This window comes from Lithobates pipiens, unplaced genomic scaffold, assembly GCF_037356315.1.
Source record: "Lithobates pipiens isolate NorthernLeopardFrog02 unplaced genomic scaffold, aLitPip1_a1.2 Scaffold_28, whole genome shotgun sequence".
Classification (NCBI taxonomy): domain Eukaryota; kingdom Metazoa; phylum Chordata; class Amphibia; order Anura; family Ranidae; genus Lithobates; species Lithobates pipiens.
Window position 1 is genome coordinate 19,923,783 of NW_027507789.1, and position 22,397 is coordinate 19,946,179.

Sequence of the window (22,397 nt, forward strand, 5' to 3'; positions counted from 1 at the left end):
GATATATATACATTTTTTCATGTTACAACCAAAAACGTAAATGTATTTTATTGGGATTTTATTTGATAGACCAACACAAAGTGGCACATAATTGTGAAGTGGAAGGAAAATATTAAACGGTTTTAAATTTTTTTCACAAATAAATATGTGAAAAGTGTGGGGGGGTACATTTGTATGGCGCCCCCTGGAGTCAATACTTTGCAGAACCCCCTTTCACTGCAATTACAGCTGCAAGTCTTTTTGGGGATGTCTCTACCAGCTTTGCACATCTAGAGAGCAGGCATGTACTGGCCATTGGGACTACAGGGAGTTTCCCGGTGGGCCGATGGCTCAGAGGGCCACTCTGATGTAAGGGGGCTGATGATGGGACACTCTGATGTAAGGGGGCTGGTGATGGGACACTCTGATGTAAGGGGGCTGGTGATGGGCCACTCTGATATAAGGGGGCTGGTGATGGGACACTCTGATGTAAAGGGGCTGGTGATGGGACACTCTGATGTAAGGGGGCTGCTGATGGGATACTCTGATGTAAGGGGGTGCTGATGGGATACTCTGATGTAAGGGGCTGGTGATGGGCCACTCTGATGTAAGGGGGTGCTGATGGGACACTCTGATGTAAGGGGGCTGCTGATGGGACACTTTAATGTAAGGGGGCTGGTGATGGGACACTCTAATGTAAGGGGGCTGGTGATGGGACACTCTGATGTAAGGGGTGCTGTTGGGACACTCTGATGTAAGGGGGTGCTGATGGGACACTCTGATGTAAGGGGGTGCTGATGGGACACTCTGATGTAAGGGGGTGCTGATGGGACACTCTCATGTAAGGGGGCTGGTGATGGGACACTCTGATGTAAGGGGGTGCTGTTGGGACACTCTGATGTAAGGGAGTGCTGATGGGACACTCAAAATGTAAGTGGGCCGGTCTGGATGAAGTCCAGGGCCAAATTTCTGTCCCAGTCCAGCCCTGCTAGAGAGGGACATTTCTGCCCATTCTTCTTCTTTGCAAAATATCTCAAGCTCTGTCAGATTGGATGGAGAGCGTCTGTGATCAGCAATTTTCAAGTCTTGCCACAGATTCTCAATTAGATTTAGGTCTGGACTGTGACTGGGCCATTCTAACACATGAATATGCTTTAATCTAAACCATTCCATTGTAGCTCTGGCTGTATGTTTCGGGTCGTTGTCCTGCTGGAAGGTGAACCTCCCCCCCCGGTCTCAAGTTTTCTGCAAACTCTAACAGTTTTTTTTCTAAGATTGCCCTGTATTTGGCTCCATCCATCTTCCCATCTACTCTGACCAGCTTCCCTGTCCCTGCTGAAGAAAAGCATCCCAACAACATAATGCGGTCACCGCCAGGTTTCACAGTGGGGATGGTGTGTTAAGGGTGATGTGCAGTGTTAGTGTGCCAAAAAGTTCAATTTTGGTCTCATCTGACCGGAGCACCTTCTTCCACATGTTTGCTGTGTCCCCCACATGGCTTCTCACAAACTACAAACGGGACTTCTTATGACTTTCTCTCAGCAATGACTTTCTTCTTGTCACTCTTCCATAAAGGGCAGATTTGTGGAGAGACGACTAATAGTTGTCCTGTGGACAGATTCTCCCACCTGAGCTGTGGATCTCTGCGGCTCCTCCAGAGTTACCATGGGCCTTTTGGCTGCTTCTCTGATGAATGTTCTCCTTGCCCGGCCGGTCAGTTTAGGTGGATGGCCATGTCTTGGTGGGTTTGCAGTTGTGCCATACTCTTTCCATTTTCAGATGATGGATTGAACAGAGCTCCGTGAGATGTTCAAAGCTTGGGATATTTTTTTATAAACTAACCCTGCTATAAACTTCTCCAAAACTTTATCCCTAACCTGTCTGGTGTGTTCCTTGGCCTTCAGGATGCTGTTTGTTCATTGAGGTTCTCAAACAAACCTCTGAGGGCTTCCCAGAACAGCTGTATTCATACTGAGATTACATTACACACACAGGTGAACTTTATTTACTAATTAGGTGACTTCTGAAGACAATTGGTTCCACTAGATTTTAGTTGGGGGTATCAGAGTAAAGGGGGCTGAATACAAATACACGCCACACTTTTGATATATTAATTTGTAAAAAAATGTTGAAAACCATTTATCATTTTCCTTCCACTACACAATTATGAGTCGCTTTGTGTTGGTCTATCACATAAAATCCCAATAAAATACATTTACGTTTTTGGTTGTAACGTGACAAAATGTGGAAGATTTCAAGGGGTAGGAATACTTTTTCAAGGCACTATAACTATGTATAACATGCCAATGCCTTGAATTATTCTTTAAGGCTAGGTTCACACTTATGCTGGTCGCGTTTGATGCGTTTTCCCAGTGCGTTTTTTTATGCGCGTTTTTGGCGCATTTCCGTTCCATTTCCATTAAAGGGTAACAGCACTTTCTTGGGGAAAAGAAATTGGAATAAATTTAAAATAAAAATAAAAGAAATTTAAAAGAAATTTAAATAAATAATAATACAACACATACAATTGCACCTCAAGTCATATTGTTATTGAATGTTATTAAAATTACTTTGCTTTTCAATCTGCAGTGCTATAAGTTCCTGTAAAATGCAATATGTCAACCTGGAGGTGTTCTGTACACAGATGGTATACAGAACCCCCCCCCCCCCCCCCGAAACACCATTTCCTGCTTGGAAAGAGGTTTCACCAAAGGTGGACTAAAGCGTTGCCACCATCCTATACATAAATAGGTAAAGAGAGGTCCCCCAAAGAGGGTTGAGACTTTGAAGGCAACTAAGTATAGGTAAAAAAAAACAAGTTTATGATAACATGATTTATTAGGTATTATAATAAAACATGAACAGCAAGTACAAAATGACAATGATGTAGTCTCCTAAATAGAGATTAGAGCCGACGCGTTTCAGGATCTTGTCCTTTCTTCAGGGGCAATACCTTGTGGAGAACAGTGTATATCTATGATAAAAACATATATTAAAGTTGAGAAACTTTATGCCCCTTGTTACTATGTTTCTCAACTTTAATATATGTTTTTTTATGTACACTGTTCTCCACAAGGGTTTGCCCCTGAAGAAAGGACAAGATCCTGAAACACGTCAGGCCTAATCTCTATTTAGGAGACTACGTCATTTTGTACTTGCTGTTCATGTTTTGATATTGTTCTTAACTAGTCAATTGCATTGTTTATACATACATTGACTTTTTATTATAATACTTAAAGCGGAGGTCCACCCTAAAGTGTACCTTCTGCTCATTGGAACCTTCCCCCCCCTCCGGCGCCACAATTGGCACCTTTCAGGGGGGAGGGGGGTGCAGGTACCTGTACAGTACAGGTATCTGCACCCACTTCCGGTGTAGATTCTGCAGAATCTACGCCCCTTTCCGAAGGTCCCCCCGCTGCCTGCTGGGAAACACACGGATCCCAGAGACAGAGGGGACCGGCCTTATTGCGCAGCGCGACTCGCGCATGCGCAGTAGGGAACCGGGAAATGAAGCCGAAAGGCTCCACTTCCTGATTCCCATACCCAAGATGGTGGCGGCAGCACCCGAGAGACGATCGAGAGATCGGCTTCGGGTGCCGACATCGCGGGCGCGCTGGGTGGGTAAGTGTCATTATTTTAAAAGTCAGCAGCTGCAGTATTTGTAGCTGCTGGCTTTTAAAAAAACAAAAACGGCGGAACTCCCGCTTTAAAATACACATTTGGTGAATTTAATTGGTCAAAGATGGTAGCGACCTTGTAATTACTCCGTGGTCAAGAATATCCCAACATGTTTCGCCATTACAATGGCTTCTTCAGGGGAACCAAAACTTGACCAAAGAAGAGACGAGATAAGATGCTAAAGAAACATAACAGAAAAAACAAAACCATTCGAAAAAATTCCGGGTTGTGTGCCGCTTGGTTTTTAGCTGAAGAGATCTCGCAATCAAATAGAATTTGATTGAAAAATATGTTCATCCATCATTTCATTGAGCACAATGGGTGAACATATTTTTCAATCAAATTCTATTTGATGGCGGCGGCAGCACCCGAGAGACGATCGAGAGATCGGCTTCGGGTGCCGACATCGCGGGCGCGCTGGGTGGGTAAGTGTCATTATTTTAAAAGTCAGCAGCTGCAGTATTTGTAGCTGCTGGCTTAAAAAAAAAAAAAACGGCGGACTCCCGCTTTAATAAATCATATTATCATAAACTTTTTTGTTTGTTTTTTGTACCTATACTTAGTTACCTTCAAAGTCCCAACCCTCTTTGGGGGACCTCTCTTTCCATTTCCTGCTTTTGTGATTGGCTCCCTGATTTTACCCAGAAGCCTGCACTAAGACACAAGTCAGATATCAGGCATCCCCTGCAACAAAAATGTCATTTTTGGTGCGATACTCCCAATAGAAAAATCAAGTCTAAAATGGATGCAGACCCCTCCCACTTTCCTAATTGGTTCCCTGCAGGTGAAGCAGCTGGTTGATAATTTAGAAACCACTCCCATTAGATTACCTCACCACATGGACACAGACAGGGATTTCTTTAGATTAACAAAAGGTCAGAATCTGAAACAAAGTTTGTTAAAATCCTTACAATGTACATAGATCACCCAGAGGGGAATGTTTTTTTCTCAACAAAAGTGGAGTTACTTTTTAAAGTCTATTGAACCAAAAACGCAAACTTGCAGCAGGCAAAAAAAAAAAGTCCCTGACCCTTTCAAAAAAATGCACCAGATGTGAACGTGATCCATAGGAAATCATGTTAAATGGACTGCAGTGCGTTTCTGCAAAACTGAAAACGCACTGGAAAAGCATGGGTGCGAACCTAGCCTAAAACTAAGCAACCTCATCGAAACTTGTCAGTCTAGTGTGCAGTAACTGCACAAAATTGTCGCCACCAATAGATAGATAAAATAAAATAAAATAAATAAAATAAGTGTCACATATGCACATAAAGCACCATTTTAGTCAGCAATTATATTACTTTTTTTTTTTGTTTGTTTTATCATTTTTTTTTTTTTGCATTTTTTTTTTATGCTTTTTTGTCTAACAAAAGCTGTTCTGTTAATGTGGAGTTATAAAATAATACACTGCTTATTACACCCACAAATTTGTATAAAGAAATGTACATTCCGAAAAAAAAACAAAAAAAACAAAAATCTTAGTAGACAAAACAACATTGCCCCGCGTGCGGGAAAATCAGGTAACACTTTTCCCTTCCTTGGTAACTTATTGTCCTCTTTCAGACAGGGCCTCTTGACTGCACAGTCACAACCCAGTTATACCAGTGAATGGGTCACTGGTGGCTGCCATAATGAATCCACACATGCTTTTTTTTTTTTTTTGTTTTAAATTAAAGACTTTTGAAGACCTTTGATACACACGCTCTTGCTGCTGGGTCACCTTCCCCCATCTTAGGTGGCACGACGTACCCGCTTGGCAGTGAGTTGGGTTAAGTTGGGCAAGAGCTCTGGAAGAAACCTCTGCAGTCTGTGTGCTCAACCAGCTCCCACCAGGGGGCAGCACGTGTCAAAAAATGCACCCCTGCTGGGGTTGGTAGTCAATTTGTAAGGGTTCATCAGTCGCCCTTCTTCGTGGAGAAGATCTGCACTAACTCCTCGCAGTCAGAGTCTATGAGCTCGGATGGCGTCTCCCCTTCGCTGTTCACAACATCCTTTTGCGCTCCGAGAGCTAGAAGATACCTGGGTTCAGAGGGAGAAAAGAAAAACTTGTATTAGGGCTGTGTAGAATAATACAAGGGGATGTATCAATGCTAGGAGCCAGGTGGTTCAGGTCCTTCAAATTTTCAGTGGACCCTCGCCCTATAAAATGTAATGTAGTTGCTAATATTTATGATCAAGTTCTGTTGGAATTGGAAGTACTGTATATCTCCTCTAGATAACTAAGGGAAGTCTATATACCTTCCAAAAAAAAATAAAAAACAATAAAATAAAATAATCCTAAATAAAATAAAAAAAAGTCTGCCTTGTAAGCACTAAGGGCAAAAGTCAGCCTAGCAGCACTAAAGCCTCATACACACGATAGGACTTTGTACAAACTTTCCCTTGGATTTTTGTACAAAGGGCGTCGGCCCTGAACTTGTATTGCATACACACAGCAGGACTTTTTCAGCCAACTTTCACCAAATCATGTGGTTTTTCTGCTCTTTACCGCCACCTTTGGTCAACTTCTGTATTGTTGTCTGATCTTTTGCATTGGTTCTGAGCATGCCTGTTTGTACTTTGTACAAAAGTCCTATGGTTTTCTGTACACACGATCAGACTTTGCTCCATCGGACTTTTGTTGCCAGACAGTTTGTCCGTTCGCGCAGCCAACAAAAGTCTGATGAAAACCGAAAAAGTTTGTCCGATGGAGCGTACACATGGTCGGATGTTGCTCCAAAACAGCTAATTTGCATGTTTGTTGTCAAAAAGTCTGATCGTGTGTATGGGCCTTAAGGGCGTTGGTTCGAATCCCAACCACAGCCCTACCTGCCTGGATTTTGCATGTTCTCCCTGTGCCTATGTGGGTTTCCTCCCACACTCCAAAGACATGCTGGTAGGTTAATTGGTTCCTGTCTATAGCCTCATACACACGATAGCACTTTGTACAAACTTTCCCTTGGATTTTTGTACAAAGGGCGTCGGCCCTGAACTTGTATTGCATACACACAGCAGGACTTTTTCAGCCAACTTTCACCAAATCATGTGGTTTTTCTGCTCTTTACCGCCACCTTTGGTCAACTTCTGTATTGTTGTCTGATCTTTTGCATTGGTTCTGAGCATGCCTGTTTGTACTTTGTACAAAAGTCCTATGGTTTTCTGTACACACGATCAGACTTTGCTCCATTGGACTTTTGTTGCCAGAAAGTTTGTCCGTTCGCGCAGCCAACAAAAGTCTGATGAAAACCAAAAAAGTTTGTCCGATGGAGCATACACATGGTCGGATGTTGCTCCAAAACAGCTAATTTGCATGTTTGTTGTCAAAAAGTTTGATCGTGTTTATGGGCCTTAAGTATGAATGTGAGTTATGGGCCTTAAGGCCCGTACACACGGTCGGACTTTTTGACAACAAACATGCAAATTAGCTGTTTTGGAGCAACATCCGACTGCGTGTACGTTCCATCGGACAAACTTTTTCTGTTTTCATCAGACTTTTGTTGGCTGTGCGAACGGACAAACTTTCTGGCAACAAAAGTCCGATGGAGCAAAGTCCGACCGTGTGTACGCAAAAGCATCAGACTTTTGTACAAGGTACAAACACGCATGCTCAGAACCAATGCAAAAGATCAGACTACAATACAGAAGTTGACCAAAGGTGGCGCTGGAGTCATTGAACGTCCTCTTTTGAAGTGGCGTCAGTACGTTGTGACGTCACTACGTTCGTGTTTGTTGTCAAAAAGTCCGACCGTGTGTATGCAATACAAACTTGTGGACCACGCCCTTTGTACAAAAGTCCACGGAAAAGTTTGTACAAAGTCCGACCGTGTGTATGAGGCTAAAGCCTCATACACACGATAGGACTTTGTACAAACTTTCCCTTGGATTTTTGTACAAAGGGCGTCGGCCCTGAACTTGTATTGCATACACACAGCAGGACTTTTTCAGCCAACTTTCACCAAATCACGTGGTTTTTCTGCTCTTTACCGCCACCTGTGGTCAACTTCTGTATTGTTGTCTGATCTTTTGCATTGGTTCTGAGCATGCCTTTTTGTACTTTGTACAAAAGTCCTATGGTTTTCTGTACACACGATCAGACTTTGCTCCATCAGACTTTTGTTGCCAGAAAGTTTGTCCGTTCGCACAGCCAACAAAAGTCTGATGAAAACCAAAAAAGTTTGTCCGATGGAGCGTACACACGATCGGATGCTGCTCATAAACAGCTAATTTGCATGTTTGTTGTCAAAAAGTCTGATCGTGTGTATGGGCCTTTAAGATTGTAACCTGCTTGAGTTGAGGGCAGGAACCGATGTGAATGCACAATATACAGTGTGGAAAATAATTATTGATCCCCTGCAGATTTTGTAAGTTTGCCCGCTTACAAAGAAATTAAGGGTCTATCATTTTTTATCATAGGTGTATTTCAAATGAATACAGAATATCCAGAAAAAAAAAACACACGTGATACAAATGTTATAAATTGAGTTGCAGTTCAGTGAGTAAAATAAGTAGAAAATAGAGAAATCAAGCAGGGGAATCCAATACATTTAAAGCACCTCATCCCAGAGTTAGAATTTTGTAGAGCAGTTAAGGAAATGGGAATATTGCGGTGCCCATCAATCAAACAAAAACAAATTGATTTTAAAAGAAACAAGATATATGGAATACAAATTTAACAAAAGGAAGATTTTTTTATTTAATACAATAGAAAAATGACCAAAATACATAGACAGGGTACACAAGGATCATTGGATTAAAATACACATTTGGTAAATCTAATTGGTCAAAGATGGTAGCCACCTTGTAATTACTTTGTGGTCAAGAATATCGCAACATGTTTCGCCATTACAATGGCTTCTTCGGGGGAACCAAAACTTGACCAAAGAAAAGACGAGATAAGAGGCTAAGGAAACATAACAGAAAAAACAAAACCATTAGAAAAAATTCCGGGTTGTGTGCCGCTTGGCTTTTAGCTGAAGAGATCTCACAATCAAATAGAATTTGATTGAAAAATATGTTCACCCATTGTGCTCAATGAAATGATGGATGAACATATTTTTCAATCAAATTCTATTTTGATTTGCGAGATCTCTTCAGCTAAAAAGCCAAGCAGCACACAACCCGGAATTTTTTCTAATGGTTTTGTTTTTTTCTGTTATGTTTCTTTAGCCTCTTATCTCGTCTCTTCTTTGGTCAAGTTTTGGCTCCCCTGAAGAAGCCATTGTAATGGCGAAACATGTTGGGATATTCTTGACCACGGAGTAATTACAAGGTCGCTGCCATCTTTGACCAATTAGATTCACCAAATGTGTATTTTAATCCAATGATCCTTGTGTACCCTGTCTATGTATTTTTGTCATTTTTCTATTGTATTAAATAAAAAAAAATCTTCCTTTTGTTAAATTTGTATTCCATATATCTTGTTTCTTTTAAAATCAATTTGTTTTTGTTTGATTGAAGGGCACCGCAATAATCCCATTTCCTTAACTACTCTACAAAATGAGTCGTGGATGAGTCTTCCAGGATGACAACGACCCAAAATATACCGCCATGGCAACAAAGGAGTGACTCAAGAAGAAGCACATTAAGGTCATGGAGTGGCCTAGCCGGTCTCCAGATCTTAATCCTATAGAAAATTTATGGAGGGAGTTAAATCTTCGAATTGCCAAGCGACAGCCAAGAAACCAGAGAAGATCTGTAAAGAAGAGTGGACCAAAATCCCTCCTGAGATGTGTGCAAACCTGATCACCAACTACAAGAAACGTCTCACCTCTGTGCTCACCAACAAGGGTTTCTCCACCAAGTACTACGTCATGTTTTGCTTGGGGATCAAATACTTATTTTACTCAATTTATAACACTTGTATTGTGTGTTTTTTATGGATTTTTGGCCGATATTCTGTCTCTATCATTTAAAATACACCTATGATAAAAATTATAGACCCTTCATTTCTTTGTAAGTGGGTAAACTTACAAAATCTGCAGGGGACCAAATAATAATACTTTCGCAAGGCACTGTATATATATATTGTAGACATGTCACTGGAGAAGTGGTTGAGGGGGTGTACATCTCACCTAGGTTGCTACACAGTGTGAGATGGTAAATCCAGGATGGATCAGTTTCTCAGCAGCGATATGCTGCTGAGTTGTTATTTAATTTTGCCGGGCCTGGGTTTATATGGAATGGCAGGTAGGTTTGGTAGAGGGACCTGTCATTCCACATCCCCCGATCCAGTTCTGGGTTTGGGATCAGGTGAGCTTGGATCCTAATTAGCCTGGGAAGCTAAAGGCTCTGTAGGGTCTGCAGGTGATTGCTTCTCAGCCAGGGAACAAACAATCTGTGTGTTGAAGGAAGCTGCAAGCACAGCCACTGCTGGAGCTAAAACTCACCCTGCGATATCCAGGCGAAAGACGCTGTGTTTGTAAGTGTCAGATAGGTGAGCAGAACCTGTTAGTAAGCGCCCAGCCGGGCTAGGACTTTTATTTTTGTTGTACTTAGAAAGCACGGTGTTGCTGTATATTTTGTTTGCTGGACTGTTTGTACCACGAATAAACGCCAAGATCTGCTTTATCAAATTCCAAGTCTGCTGTGAACTGTGTCCAAACACACCCTACCCCGGGAAGATCCCTTACAATTGGTGGAGAATGCGGGCAACGCGGTTGCTAGGGGCAACGGTGTGGACAGACTTGGCTAAAGACTGGTGATGGTCCCGGGTGGCTAAGGGGCTCTGAAAAGGACTCCTTGCCAAAGAGACCAGGCCCTATCCAGTGTTGGAGATGCCATGAGGCGGGACACGTGTCGGCCCATTGCCCTCTTACCTCTGAACCCATGGAATGTGACGCTAGCCGGCGTCAGTCGCTATTTGCGGAACCATCTTGTGCTGCAGTTCCTGGACTAGAGACTGAACCGCAAATCTGCAACATCACAATCAATGACTTTCCTGTTAAAGCGTTAATGGACTCAGGAAGCCTTGTAACCTTGGTGCATGCTAGCCTGGTGACTGGGGACTTAGAGTCTAAAAAGCATATGAGTGTTGTGTGCATACATGGTGATACAAAAGTGTACCCTATAGTGCTGGCTAAAGTCGGGACTGAACAAGGCACCGTACAATATGAAGTGGGTGTGGTTAAAAACCTCATGCATAATGTAATATTGGGGCGTGATTTTCCATTATTCTGGGCTCTTTGGGAAAAAAGAAAAATCCCCAAAAGGAGTGAGGATACCTCTAAGGGGGTTGCCTTGTCCACTATGAATGATAAAAATGTGCAGGATGAAAATGATTGTTTTCCTTTGCAGGTCCTGGCTGGGGAGGAGGAGGCTCCTCCCACTGAGCAAAATATACTAGACTTAGAGGTGTCTAGCGATAATTTTGGGACTGCACAATTACAGGACCCCACTCTCAAAAATGCGAGAGAGCAGGTTGCTGTTATGAACGGGGTACCTCAGGAACCAGATGCTGAAAAAAGATTTCCACATTTTTCGGTGACTAATGATCTTTTCTATAGAGTCAATAAGGTTAAAGATGAGATTGTGGAACAGCTTCTGGTACCTAAGCCGTACCGGCGTCAGGTGCTTGACATGGCACATAACCATGTTCTTGGGGGACACTTGGGGACTGACAAAACGCGAGAGAGGGTTCTCCAGAGGTTTTTTTGGCCGGCCATATATGATGACATTAAAAAATACTGTGAGTCGTGCCCCACGTGTCAGGTTAGTGCCCCAGTGTCACATTTTCGCAGTCCTTTGGTTTCGCTCCCTATTATAGAGGTGCCTTTTGAGCGTATTGCCATGGATTTAGTGGGTCCCATTGTAAAGTCAGCTAGAGGACACCAGTATATTTTGGTAGTCCTGGATTATGCGACCCGCTATCCTGAGGCTGTACCCTTAAGAAACACTGCATCTAAAACAATTGCACGTGAGTTGTTTTATATGTTCTCTAGGACTGGGATCCCCAAAGAAATCCTAACTGACCAAGGTACGCCATTTATGTCGAAAGTAATGAAGGAATTATGCAGACTATTTAAAATCTCACACATCCGTACCTCTGTGTACCACCCCCAGACGGACGGATTGGTGGAGAGATTTAATAAAACTTTGAAACATATGTTGAAGAAAGTGGTGGCAAAAGATGGTCGTGACTGGGATCATTTATTACCCTACCTCATGTTTGCTATTAGGGAGGTGCCCCAAGCGTCCACAGGGTTCTCACCATTCGAGTTGGTCTATGGTCATCACCCTAGGGGTCTACTAGACATTGCAAAAGAGACATGGGAGAATGAGTCCACCCCATACAAGAGTGTTATTGAGCATGTAGCACAAATGCAGGACCGTATAGCCACTGTAATGCCCCTGGTAAGGGAACACCTCCAGAGGGCTCAAGAGGCCCAAAGTAGAATTTACAACCGGTCCGCAAGAATCAGGACATTCAACCCAGGCGATAGGGTCCTTATACTAGTCCCCACTGTTGAGAGTAAATTCTTGGCGAAGTGGCAAGGTCCTTATGAAATTGTTGAAAAGATCAGTGAGGTGAACTACAAGGTGCACCAACCAGGTAGAAGGAAGCCTTTCCAAGTTTATCACATAAACTTGATCAAGCCCTGGAAAGACAGGGAATCCTTGGTGGCGACAAATACTGTTAATGATTTGTCACAACCAATCCCTCCAGTCAAGGTAGGTGATACTCTATCAGTGTCACAGAAACAGGAGGCTCAGGAATTTTTACAGAAAAACAAAAACAAGTTCTCTGACCTCCCAGGGCGTACACACCTCATCCATCATCACATTGAAACTGAGCCTAGAAGCAGAGTAAACCTTAAGCCCTATAGGATACCCGAGGCACGTAGGGAAGCCGTATCTGCCGAGGTAAAACGTATGCTTGCTCTGGGGGTAATTGAGGTGTCACAGAGTGAATGGTCCAGCCCAATTGTGCTAATCCCAAAGCCCAATGGAACTTGGAGGTTCTGTAACGATTTCAGAAAGTTGAATGAGGTCTCCAAGTTCGATGCGTATCCTATGCCCAGGGTAGATGAGTTGATTGAGAAGTTGGGTAACGCCAGGTACATAACCACTCTCGATCTCACAAAGGGCTACTGGCAGATTCCACTTTCTGGTGAGGCTAAAGAGAAAACTGCATTCTCCACCCCTGATGGGCTATTCCAGTATGTAGTGATGCCATTCGGGTTACATGGAGCGCCTGCAACTTTCCAGAGGTTGATGGACTTGATTCTGCGACCACATCGTGATTACTCAGCTGCCTACCTCGATGATGTGGTCATTTTTAGCCCTGATTGGGAAAGTCACCTCTGTAAGGTACAGGCCGTGTTGGATGCCATAAGTGATGCGGGGTTGACCATAAATGCCGAGAAGTGTGCTCTAGCCCTAGAAGAGGCCAAATATCTGGGCTACATTATTGGGAGAGGGTTGATTAAGCCACAGCTAAATAAAATTGAGGCAATACAGAATTGGCCTAGACCCCTGACAAGGAAACAGGTTAGAGCTTTCCTGGGTATTACGGGGTATTACCGTAGATTTGTGCCGAACTTTGCCTCAGTTGCTGCTCCACTAACTGACTTGACAAAGGGCGGAAAGACAGCAATGGTCACGTGGACCCCAGAGGCCGAGAAGGCTTTCCAAAGCCTTAAGTCTGCCTTGTGCCAACCACCTGTGTTAGTTACCCCCGATTTCAGGCGAGAATTTCTGGTCCAGACAGATGCCTCTAACACAGGCTTAGGTGCAGTACTCTCACAAGTAGTGAATGGTGAGGAGCATCCGGTGACGTACTTGAGTAGAAAACTAACCCCGGCCGAGAAAAATTATGCCATTGTGGAGCGAGAATGTTTGGCAGTAAAGTGGGCCCTAGAATCGTTAAAGTATTACTTGCTAGGCAGGAAATTCAAGTTGGTGACAGACCATGCCCCCCTAACATGGATGAAGTTAAACAAGGAGAGAAATGCAAGAGTGACTAGATGGTTTCTCTCCCTACAAAACTTTAATTTCACTGTGGAACACAGGCCAGGGAAATTACAGGCAAATGCTGACGCATTGTCAAGGGTAAGTTGTCTGTGGGGACAAAAGGCTCAGCCCTCCGGTCTGAAAAAGAGGGGGGGGATATGTAGACATGTCACTGGAGAAGTGGTTGAGGGGGTGTACATCTCACCTAGGTTGCTACACAGTGTGAGATGGTAAATCCAGGATGGATCAGTTTCTCAGCAGCGATATGCTGCTGAGTTGTTATTTAATTTTTCCGGGCCTGGGTTTATATGGAATGGCAGGTAGGTTTGGTAGAGGGACCTGTCATTCCACATCCCCCGATCCAGTTCTGGGTTTGGGATCAGGTGAGCTTTGATCCTAATTAGCCTGGGAAGCTAAAGGCTCTGCAGGGTCTGCAGGTGGTTGCTCTCAGCCAGGGAACGAACAATCTGTGTGTTGAAGGAAGCTGCAAGCACAGCCACTGCTGGAGCTAAAACTCACCCTGCGACATCCAGGCGAAAGACGCTGTGTTTGTAAGTGTCAGATAGGTGAGCAGAACCTGTTAGTAAGCGCCCAGCCGGGCTAGGACTTTTATTTTTGTTGTACTTAGAAAGCACGGTGTTGCTGTATATTTTGTTTGCTGGACTGTTTGTACCATGAATAAACGCCAAGATCTGCTTTATAAATTCCAAGTCTGCTGTGAACTGTGTCCAAACACACCCTACCCCGGGAAGATCCCTTACAATATATATATATATATATGTATATATATATATATATATATATATATGTATATATATATATATATATATATATATATATATATACACACACATACATACACACACACACATACATACACACAGAGATAAAGATGCAAGAACAAAAACATAAAATTGCAGCTTTAGATGTGCCAGCTACATTAGTTTTCTTTTTTTTTTTCTGGCTTTTTTTCCCTTTATTTTCACCTGGTGATCCAGCTAGAACCACACTTCCTGTCCTAGGGTGACAACGCTGACTCACTGTACTGTGGAGCAGCAGCAGCATTGTCACCGAAGGATGTGCCTTCGATAACCTCCCCCTTTCCATTTCTCTTCCCTATAACATAGAGAGGAGGGGTTCTGTAGTCCTCAGAGATAGCTAAACAATGATAAAGAGTGCATCACAGGCAGAGAGCACAAGTAGCTTTCAGCTCACTAGATTTTTGGCAGAATCAACAGGTATTTTTTGCACTTATAATAAAAATATAACAAAACGATTTCAATGGTATATTTAACCACTTGCCGACCGCCGCACGCCGATGTACGTCGGCAGAATGGCACGGGCAGGCATAAGGGCTTACATGTACGTCCCTTGCCTCCCGCGGGTCGGGGGCCCGATCGGGCCCCCGCCCGGTGCCTGCGGCGGTCGGTATTCGTTCGGGAGCGATCCGGGACGAGGGGACGGCCATTCATTCATGGCCACCCCCTCGCGATCGCTCCCGGCGAATGAAATTGTCCGGTGACATCACTTCCTCTCCTGTAATGTAAACACAGGAGAGGAAGTGATGTATTCTCTCCTCCGTGTCGGTAGTTTTCGTTCCGGCACCGAGGAGAGAGCATCGGTGAGTTGCACAAGCACTACACTACACAGTAGAAAATGCCAGGCACACTCACACCCCCCCTTTACCCCCCGATCACCCCCCAATTACCCCTGCCCCCCCAGTCACAGTGACACCAATTGCTTTTTTTTTTTTTTTTTGCATTGGTGTCATTTGTGACTGTAATAACTGTTAGGGCAGTTAGGGTTAGCCCCCTTTAGTTCTAATGTGCCCCCCTAACCCCCCCAATAAAGGTTTAACCCCGTGATCACCCCCCGTCGCCAGTGTCACTAAGGCAGGGTTCACATTGCAGCGGTTTATGAGAACGAATGTGATTCGCAGCGCACTGCAGTGCAAATCACATCCGATCTCTGTGCGATTCGAGTTCAGCCATTCGCCGCACCCGCCGCAAATTCGCACGGGACCCTTTTTTTGGCCCGCAGCAGAATCGGATCGCATGGGTGTTCACACCATGCGATCCGAGTTTGCAGATCGCACTGCGATATGCGAACTGATCTGGGGGTGTCAGTAACATTTCACTGACACTCCCAGCAGTTCGCATAGGGCAGTGTGAACTGCCGCCGGGAGGCATGCGATGCGGGAACCCGCCGCGGATTCGTGGCGTTTCCGCATCGCTCCAGTGTGAACCCAGCCTAATAAGCGATCATTTTTCTGATCGCCGTATTAGTGTCACAGGTGACGCTAGTTAGGCAGGTAGGTATTTAGGTTCGCCGCAGCTTTTTATAGCGCCAGGGACCCCCATATACTACCGCATAAAGCCCCCTGATTGCCCCCTAGTTAACCCTTTCACCAGTGATCACCATATAACTGTTACAGGTGACGCTGGTTGGTTAGTTATTTTTTTATAGTTTCAGGGCACCCGCCATTTATTACCTAATAAAGGTTTAACCCCCTGATCACCCGGCGGGTGTCATTTGTGACTGTAATAACTGTTAGGGCAGTTAGAGTTAGCCCCCTTTAGTTCTAAGGTACCCCCCTAACCCCCCCAATAAAGGTTTAACCCCGTGATCACCCCCCGTCGCCAGTGTCACTAAGGCTGGGTTCACATTGCAGCGGTTTATGAGAACGGATGTGATTCGCACCGCACTGCAGTGCAAATCACATCCGATCTCTGTGCGATTCGAGTTCAGCCATACAGATAGTATGGCTGAATTCGTGTCGCACCCGCCGCAAACTCGCACGGGACCCTTTTTTTGGTCCGCAGCAGAATCGGATCGCATGGGTGTTCACACCATGCGATCCGAGTTTGCAGATCGCACTGCGATATGCGAACTGATCTGGGGGTGTCATTAACATTTCACTGACACTCCCAGCAGTTCGCATAGGGCAGTGTGAACTGCCGCCGGGAGGCATGCGATGCGGGAACCCGCCGCGGATTCGTGGCGTTCCCGCATCGCTCCAGTGTGAACCCAGCCTAATAAGCGATCGTTTTTCTGATCGCTGTATTAGTGTCACAGGTGACGCTAGTTAGGCAGGTAGGTATTTAGGTTCGCCGCAGCTTTTTATAGCGCCAGGGACCCCCATATACTACCGCATAAAGCCCCCTGATTGCCCCCTAGTTAACCCTTTCACCAGTGATCACCATATAACTGTTACAGGTGACGCTGATTGGTTAGTTATTTTTTTTATAGTTTCAGGGCACCCGCCATTTATTACCTAGTCTCACTAGTGTACCCCTAAATTTAGGGGTGTCTACTTTCCAAAATGGGGTCATTTGGGGGGGGTTTGTGCCATCTTGGCATTTTATGGCCTTCAAAACTGTAACGCCCTTAGAAAGCCTGAAGGCGGTGCTTGGTTTTCGGGGCCCCGTACGCGGCTAGGCTCCCAAAAAGTCCCACATATGTGGTATCCCCGTACTCAGGAGAAGCAGCAGAATTTATTTTGGGGTGTCATTTCACATATGCCCATGGCATGCGTGAGCAATATATCATTTAGTGACAACTTTGTGAAAAAAAATAAAAATAAAAAAAAAGTTTGTAATTTTCCCGCAACTTGTGGCAAAATATAAAATATTCCATGGACTCAACATGCCTCTCAGCAAATATCTTGGGGTGTCTACTTTCTAAAATGGGGTCATTTGTGGGGGTTTTGTGCCATCTTGGCATTTTATGGCCTTCAAAACTGTAATAGGTAGTGAGGAGTGAAGTCAAATATTTACGCCCTTAGAAAGCCTGAAGGCGGTGCTTGGTTTTCGGGGCCCCGTACGCGGCTAGGCTCCCAAAAAGTCCCACATATGTGGTATCCCCGTACTCAGGAGAAGCAGCAGAATTTATTTTGGGGTGTCATTTCACATATGCCCATAGCATGTGTGAGCAATATATCATTTAGTGACAACTTTGTGTCATTATTCAATCGCTTGAAGCAAAAAAATAAAATATTCAATGGGCTCAACATGCCACTTATCAATTTCCTCAGGGTGTCTACTTTCCAAAATGGGGTCATTTGGGGGGGTTTTGTACTGCCCTGCCATTTTAGCACCTCAAGAAATGAGATAGGCAGTCGTAAACTAAAAGCTGCGTAAATTCCAGAAAACGTACCTTAGTTTGTAGATGTGACAACTTTTGCGCAAACCAATAAATATACAATTATTGACTTTTTTTTTACCAAAGACATGTGGCTGAATACATTTTGGCCTAAATGTATGACTAAAATTGAGTTTATTGGATTTTTCTAATAACAAAAAGTAGAAAATATCATTTTTTTTCTAAATTTGCGGTCTTTTTACGTTTATATCGCAAAAAATAAAAATCGCAGAGGCAATCAAATACCATCAAAAGAAAGCTCTATTTGTGGGAAGAAAAGGACGCAAATTTTGTTTGGGTACAACATTGCATGACCGCGCAATTACCAGTTAAAGCAGCGCAGTGCCAAGTTGTAAAAAGACCTCTGGTCATTTACCAGCAAAATGGTCCGGTCTGAAGGTGGTTAAGAGACCAAAGGGACCAAATAGGAAAAGTTCATGGCCCTCATGAAGAAGAAGCCTGTGTGCATGTTCCGAAACGTGTCACTGCCCCCTCCTGACGTTACACCCAGGTATTGCTTTCCACGCTGGTTCCGGCAGTGTGACGGAATTTCCAGGGTGTCTGCAACGCACCTCCACACCACTGGCCAGCTAGGAGGCATGCTGAATAGACAATCCCAGCAGAATCTCCCTCTGGGAGTCTCATACATTTGATGAGCCTGTTTACACATTCTCTCTTGTAAGTGTTTTTGGCTATTAAAGACTTGATTTTACTGCACTTAGAAGTGCCTCTCTCTGTTCTATGCTGACACTGCCCCCAGTGGGTGTGTCCATGACAGCCTGGGCCCAGTTGCAATAACCTAGGTTACATTCTGACACCACCCCCAGTGGGTGTGTTCATGACAGCCTGGTCCCAGTTCCATAAGCCTAGGTTACATGCTGACACCTTTGCCCCCCCCCCCAAGTGGGTGTGTCCATGACAGCCTGGGCCCAGTTGCATTAGCCTAGGTTACATGCTGAAAACACCCCCAGTGGGTGTGTCCATGACAGCTTGGGCTCAGTAGCATTAGCCTAGGCCCTAGGTTATATGCTGACACCACCCCCAGTGGGTGTGTCCATGACAGCCTGGGTCCAGTTGTATTGGCCTAGGTTACATGCTGACACCGCCCCCAGTGGGGGTTTCCATGACAGCTGTGGATCAGTTGCATTAGCCTAGGTTGCATGCTGACACCGCCTACAGTGGGTGTGTCCATGACAGCCTGGGCCCACAGGAACTGGATTGGAGGATTATGGGCATCATTGGAGAACTTTCAGCAGGGGACGGCCCCAGACAGGAGGTGAGCATTGCAGCTTTTATTATTCTTTACAAAGCTGGATAATGCAGACAATTTTTTTATTTATTTTTTATCAAGGTGGACATTTGCTTTAGGGAAATTATAGCTGCCTGGCCATCTTGTTGAGCTCACATTGAGATGCAGGCCAAACGTGCAATAAATTACATTTAGAGCAAAATCAGGACCTGCATGCTTGCACCTTCCTTGCTAATCTATGAAAGCCATTAGATCAGCATAACAGCCAGGCAACTTGCATTTTCAGAAGAAAAGGTCCACAGTGGTCTTAAACCTAAGAGTTCTAACCCTCTAAAAAAAAGTTTTGACCCAAGTCTGGTTTGAACATTCGTAGAGAAGTAGTAACATGGAGACTTCTCATCTGTGAAGCTAGCTGGCCTCAAGGGATGACCGTGGTAAGCTGCTGGGAGAGAAAAATCTAAACTGGTCCCAACACATGTCTTGGGAATGTGACTTGCCCTCTCCTCCCCCAGCACTAAATGGCAAGGCACTGCCCAAGATCAACTTGAAAGGGATTGTCTTAAATGCCAGTCGATGCTTCTCACAGCACTCATACAGCCAGGGACAAGGGGAGGAGGGCTTCATGCCAAAGCGTACCACCCAACATGGGAAAGAAGGGTGCAAAGTCCAAATATATCAACATAAGGGCATGCCCTTGCTGCAACCCCAATCCTACGGCTGTTATTTCACATGTAATACAAACGCAGACCGCCAAGGCTACATGGGCAAAACAATTATCAGCACACTACGGTATCACATTATAAATGTATACATATTCGATACTACAGATATATTTTACGAATAGTAAAAATGATCTAAACCCAAAAAGTCATAATTTGCCGCTCACCCACGCCGCTTACCCGACCACAGTATATACGTTGCGCCTTTCAATTAAAGCTATCAGCCATAACCTCAATTTTTATTTTTATTTTTTTCAGCTGCCGATTCTGTTTCTCATAAAAATGATCCAAGCGGCTGGATTGCTTTAAGAAGCGGCTTGAAGGGTCGTTCCCCCTCCCGCCGCTCGCCGGTGTTTCTCTGGCTTACCGTTCTTCCTGGCGTGCCCGGGAAAGGATCCGACGGTTCGTGTGGTTGGTCACAGAGGTGAACAGAGACCACATCGTCTCTCCCCACCTCTATGATCTAGCACACGGGTCTCCAAACTACAGCCCTTCAGTTGTCCAGGAACTACAATTCCCATGAGGCCTAGTCATGTCTGTGAAGGTCAGAGTTTTACAATGCCTCACGGGACAATTTTTTTTTTTTTTTTTTTTTAAACCAAAAGATTTTTTTTGTTTTTTTGATATTTTGCTTTCAAAGGTAAAGGATAGATTTTGGGTCTTATAGACCCCAGATCTCTCCATAAAGAGGACCTGTCATGCCTTATTTCTATTACAAGGGATGTTTATACTTCTTGTAATGGGAATAAAAGTGATTAAAAAAATTTATTAATTAAAGGGACAGACAAAACATTAAAAAATTTAATAAATAGGGAATTTTTTTTTAAAGTGTCCCCTTCTCAGTGCTTGCACGCAGATGTGAATGCATACGTAAGTCGCACATGCATCTGTAAATGGTGTTTGCACCGCACACGTGAGGTATCGCTAGCTAAGAGCGAGAGCGATAATTCTAGCTCTAAACCTCCTCTGTACCTCTAAACTGGTAAACTGTAAAAAGATTTAAAACGTTGCCTATGAAGATTTTTAGGTACAGTCGTTTGCCGCCATTCCACAAGCGGGCGCAATTTTAAAGTGCGACACTTTGGGTATTTATTTACTCATTGTTATATCATCTTTTATATTTTACCAAAATTGTGGGTCATATTTTTTCTGTACTGAGGGAGGGGGAGTCTGTACTGATGGGAGGGGGGATCTATAGTGATGGGAGGGGTCTGTATTGATGGAGGGGGTCTGTACTGTTTGAGGGGGAATCTATACTGATGGAGGGGGGTTTATTCTGATGGAGGAGGGTCTGTACTGAGGGAAGGGGTCTATACTAATGGAGGGTCTATACCGAGGGGGAGGTCTATACTGAGGAAGGGGGATCTGTACTGAGGGGGGTCTATACTGAGGGAGGGGGTTTATACTTAGTGGGGGGGTCTATACTGAGGGAGGGGGGTCTGTATTTAGTGGAGGGGGTCTATACTAAGGGGGGACTATACTTGGTGGAGGGAGGGTTTGTACTGAGGGAGAGAGGTCTGTACTGAGGTGGCACTGTAACAGACCTCCGTACTCAAGAAGAGTATGTCTGCCGTATATAAGCTTCCCTTTTCCGATACCAGCACGGTCCAGGGTCCCTTAGCCCACCCAGTCACTTGCAAAAGTATAAGTGTAGGGTGGTAACAAACATAAGACTGTTTATTCAAACACAGGCACAAAGAGATGTACACTCAGGGGACAACCCCCCCTGCTTTGCATAATGACACAGGGTGTAGTAAACTTCATTTAGTAACAAGAGACGCACAGGTGTATTCAACTTTCCAGCAGTAGACCGTCTTACCAGCAGGGAGGGCTGTTGAAGGAATTCCCCCCTCCACCCTGCCCCGGTCTACATGCTAGAAACACATATACATCCCATAATAAGTTGCTCCCAAGGCAGACAAACAATAGAACAATAGGATAAAGCCACACCTCAAACAATTTAGTAAAAAGTCTACAACAGTTTATGAGACCAAACTCATACAATATTCCCGGCAGTTGGAAAGGTGGAATTAATCTTCATATTTTCTTGAGGTATATTGTTCAGAAATATTACTGTCCAAAGTGGAAGAGCCCCTTCATTCTTTCAACACAAACCACACACATAAGACCCAGGATAACAGTGGTAACATGAAATGCTGAGTCCGGCGTGGTTGTATATGGTGAGTCTAGTTAGTGCAGACCCGACTGGGGTTCTTGGTCACCCTGTGCCCCTAATAGACACAGGATAACTTACACATAGGGAGGGTCTATACTAAGTGGAGAGGGGTCTGTACTGAGGGGCGATTACAGTTGATGGGGGGTGACACCAAGTTTTACCACACTGGGTGACACCAACCTTAGTGACACCACTGAGGGGGATTATGGTGTGGGGGGGTGTTTTTCAGGGGTTGGGGTTGGGCTTGGCCCCTTAGTTCTAGTGAAGGGAACTTTTAAGGTAGCAACATACCAAGACATTTTGGACAATTTCCTGCTTCCAACTTTGTGGGAACAGTTTGGGGATGGTCCCTTCCTGTTCCAACATGACAACATGCACACCAGAGCACAAAGCAAAGTCCATAAAGACATGGATGAGCGAGTTTGGGGTGAAGGAACTTGACTGGCCTGCGCAGAATCCTGATCTCAACCCAATAGAACACCTTTTGGGATGAATTAGAGCGGAGACTGTGACCCAGGTCTTCTGTTTA

The 22,397-nt window shown here is 44.4% G+C and overlaps 1 protein-coding gene across 1 annotated transcript in view; it reads right to left on the reverse strand.

The window, feature by feature from the left end:
• Positions 1–973: 973 nt before the first annotated feature.
• Positions 974–22,397, reverse strand: part of PPP1R27 (protein phosphatase 1 regulatory subunit 27) — a 56,985-nt gene continuing 35,561 nt past the window's right edge. The window contains exon 3 of the mRNA XM_077458849.1: positions 974–5,676. Within this exon, the coding sequence (XP_077314975.1) occupies positions 5,553–5,676 (124 nt within the window). The 3' untranslated portion in view covers positions 974–5,552. The remainder of the gene's footprint in view (positions 5,677–22,397) is intronic.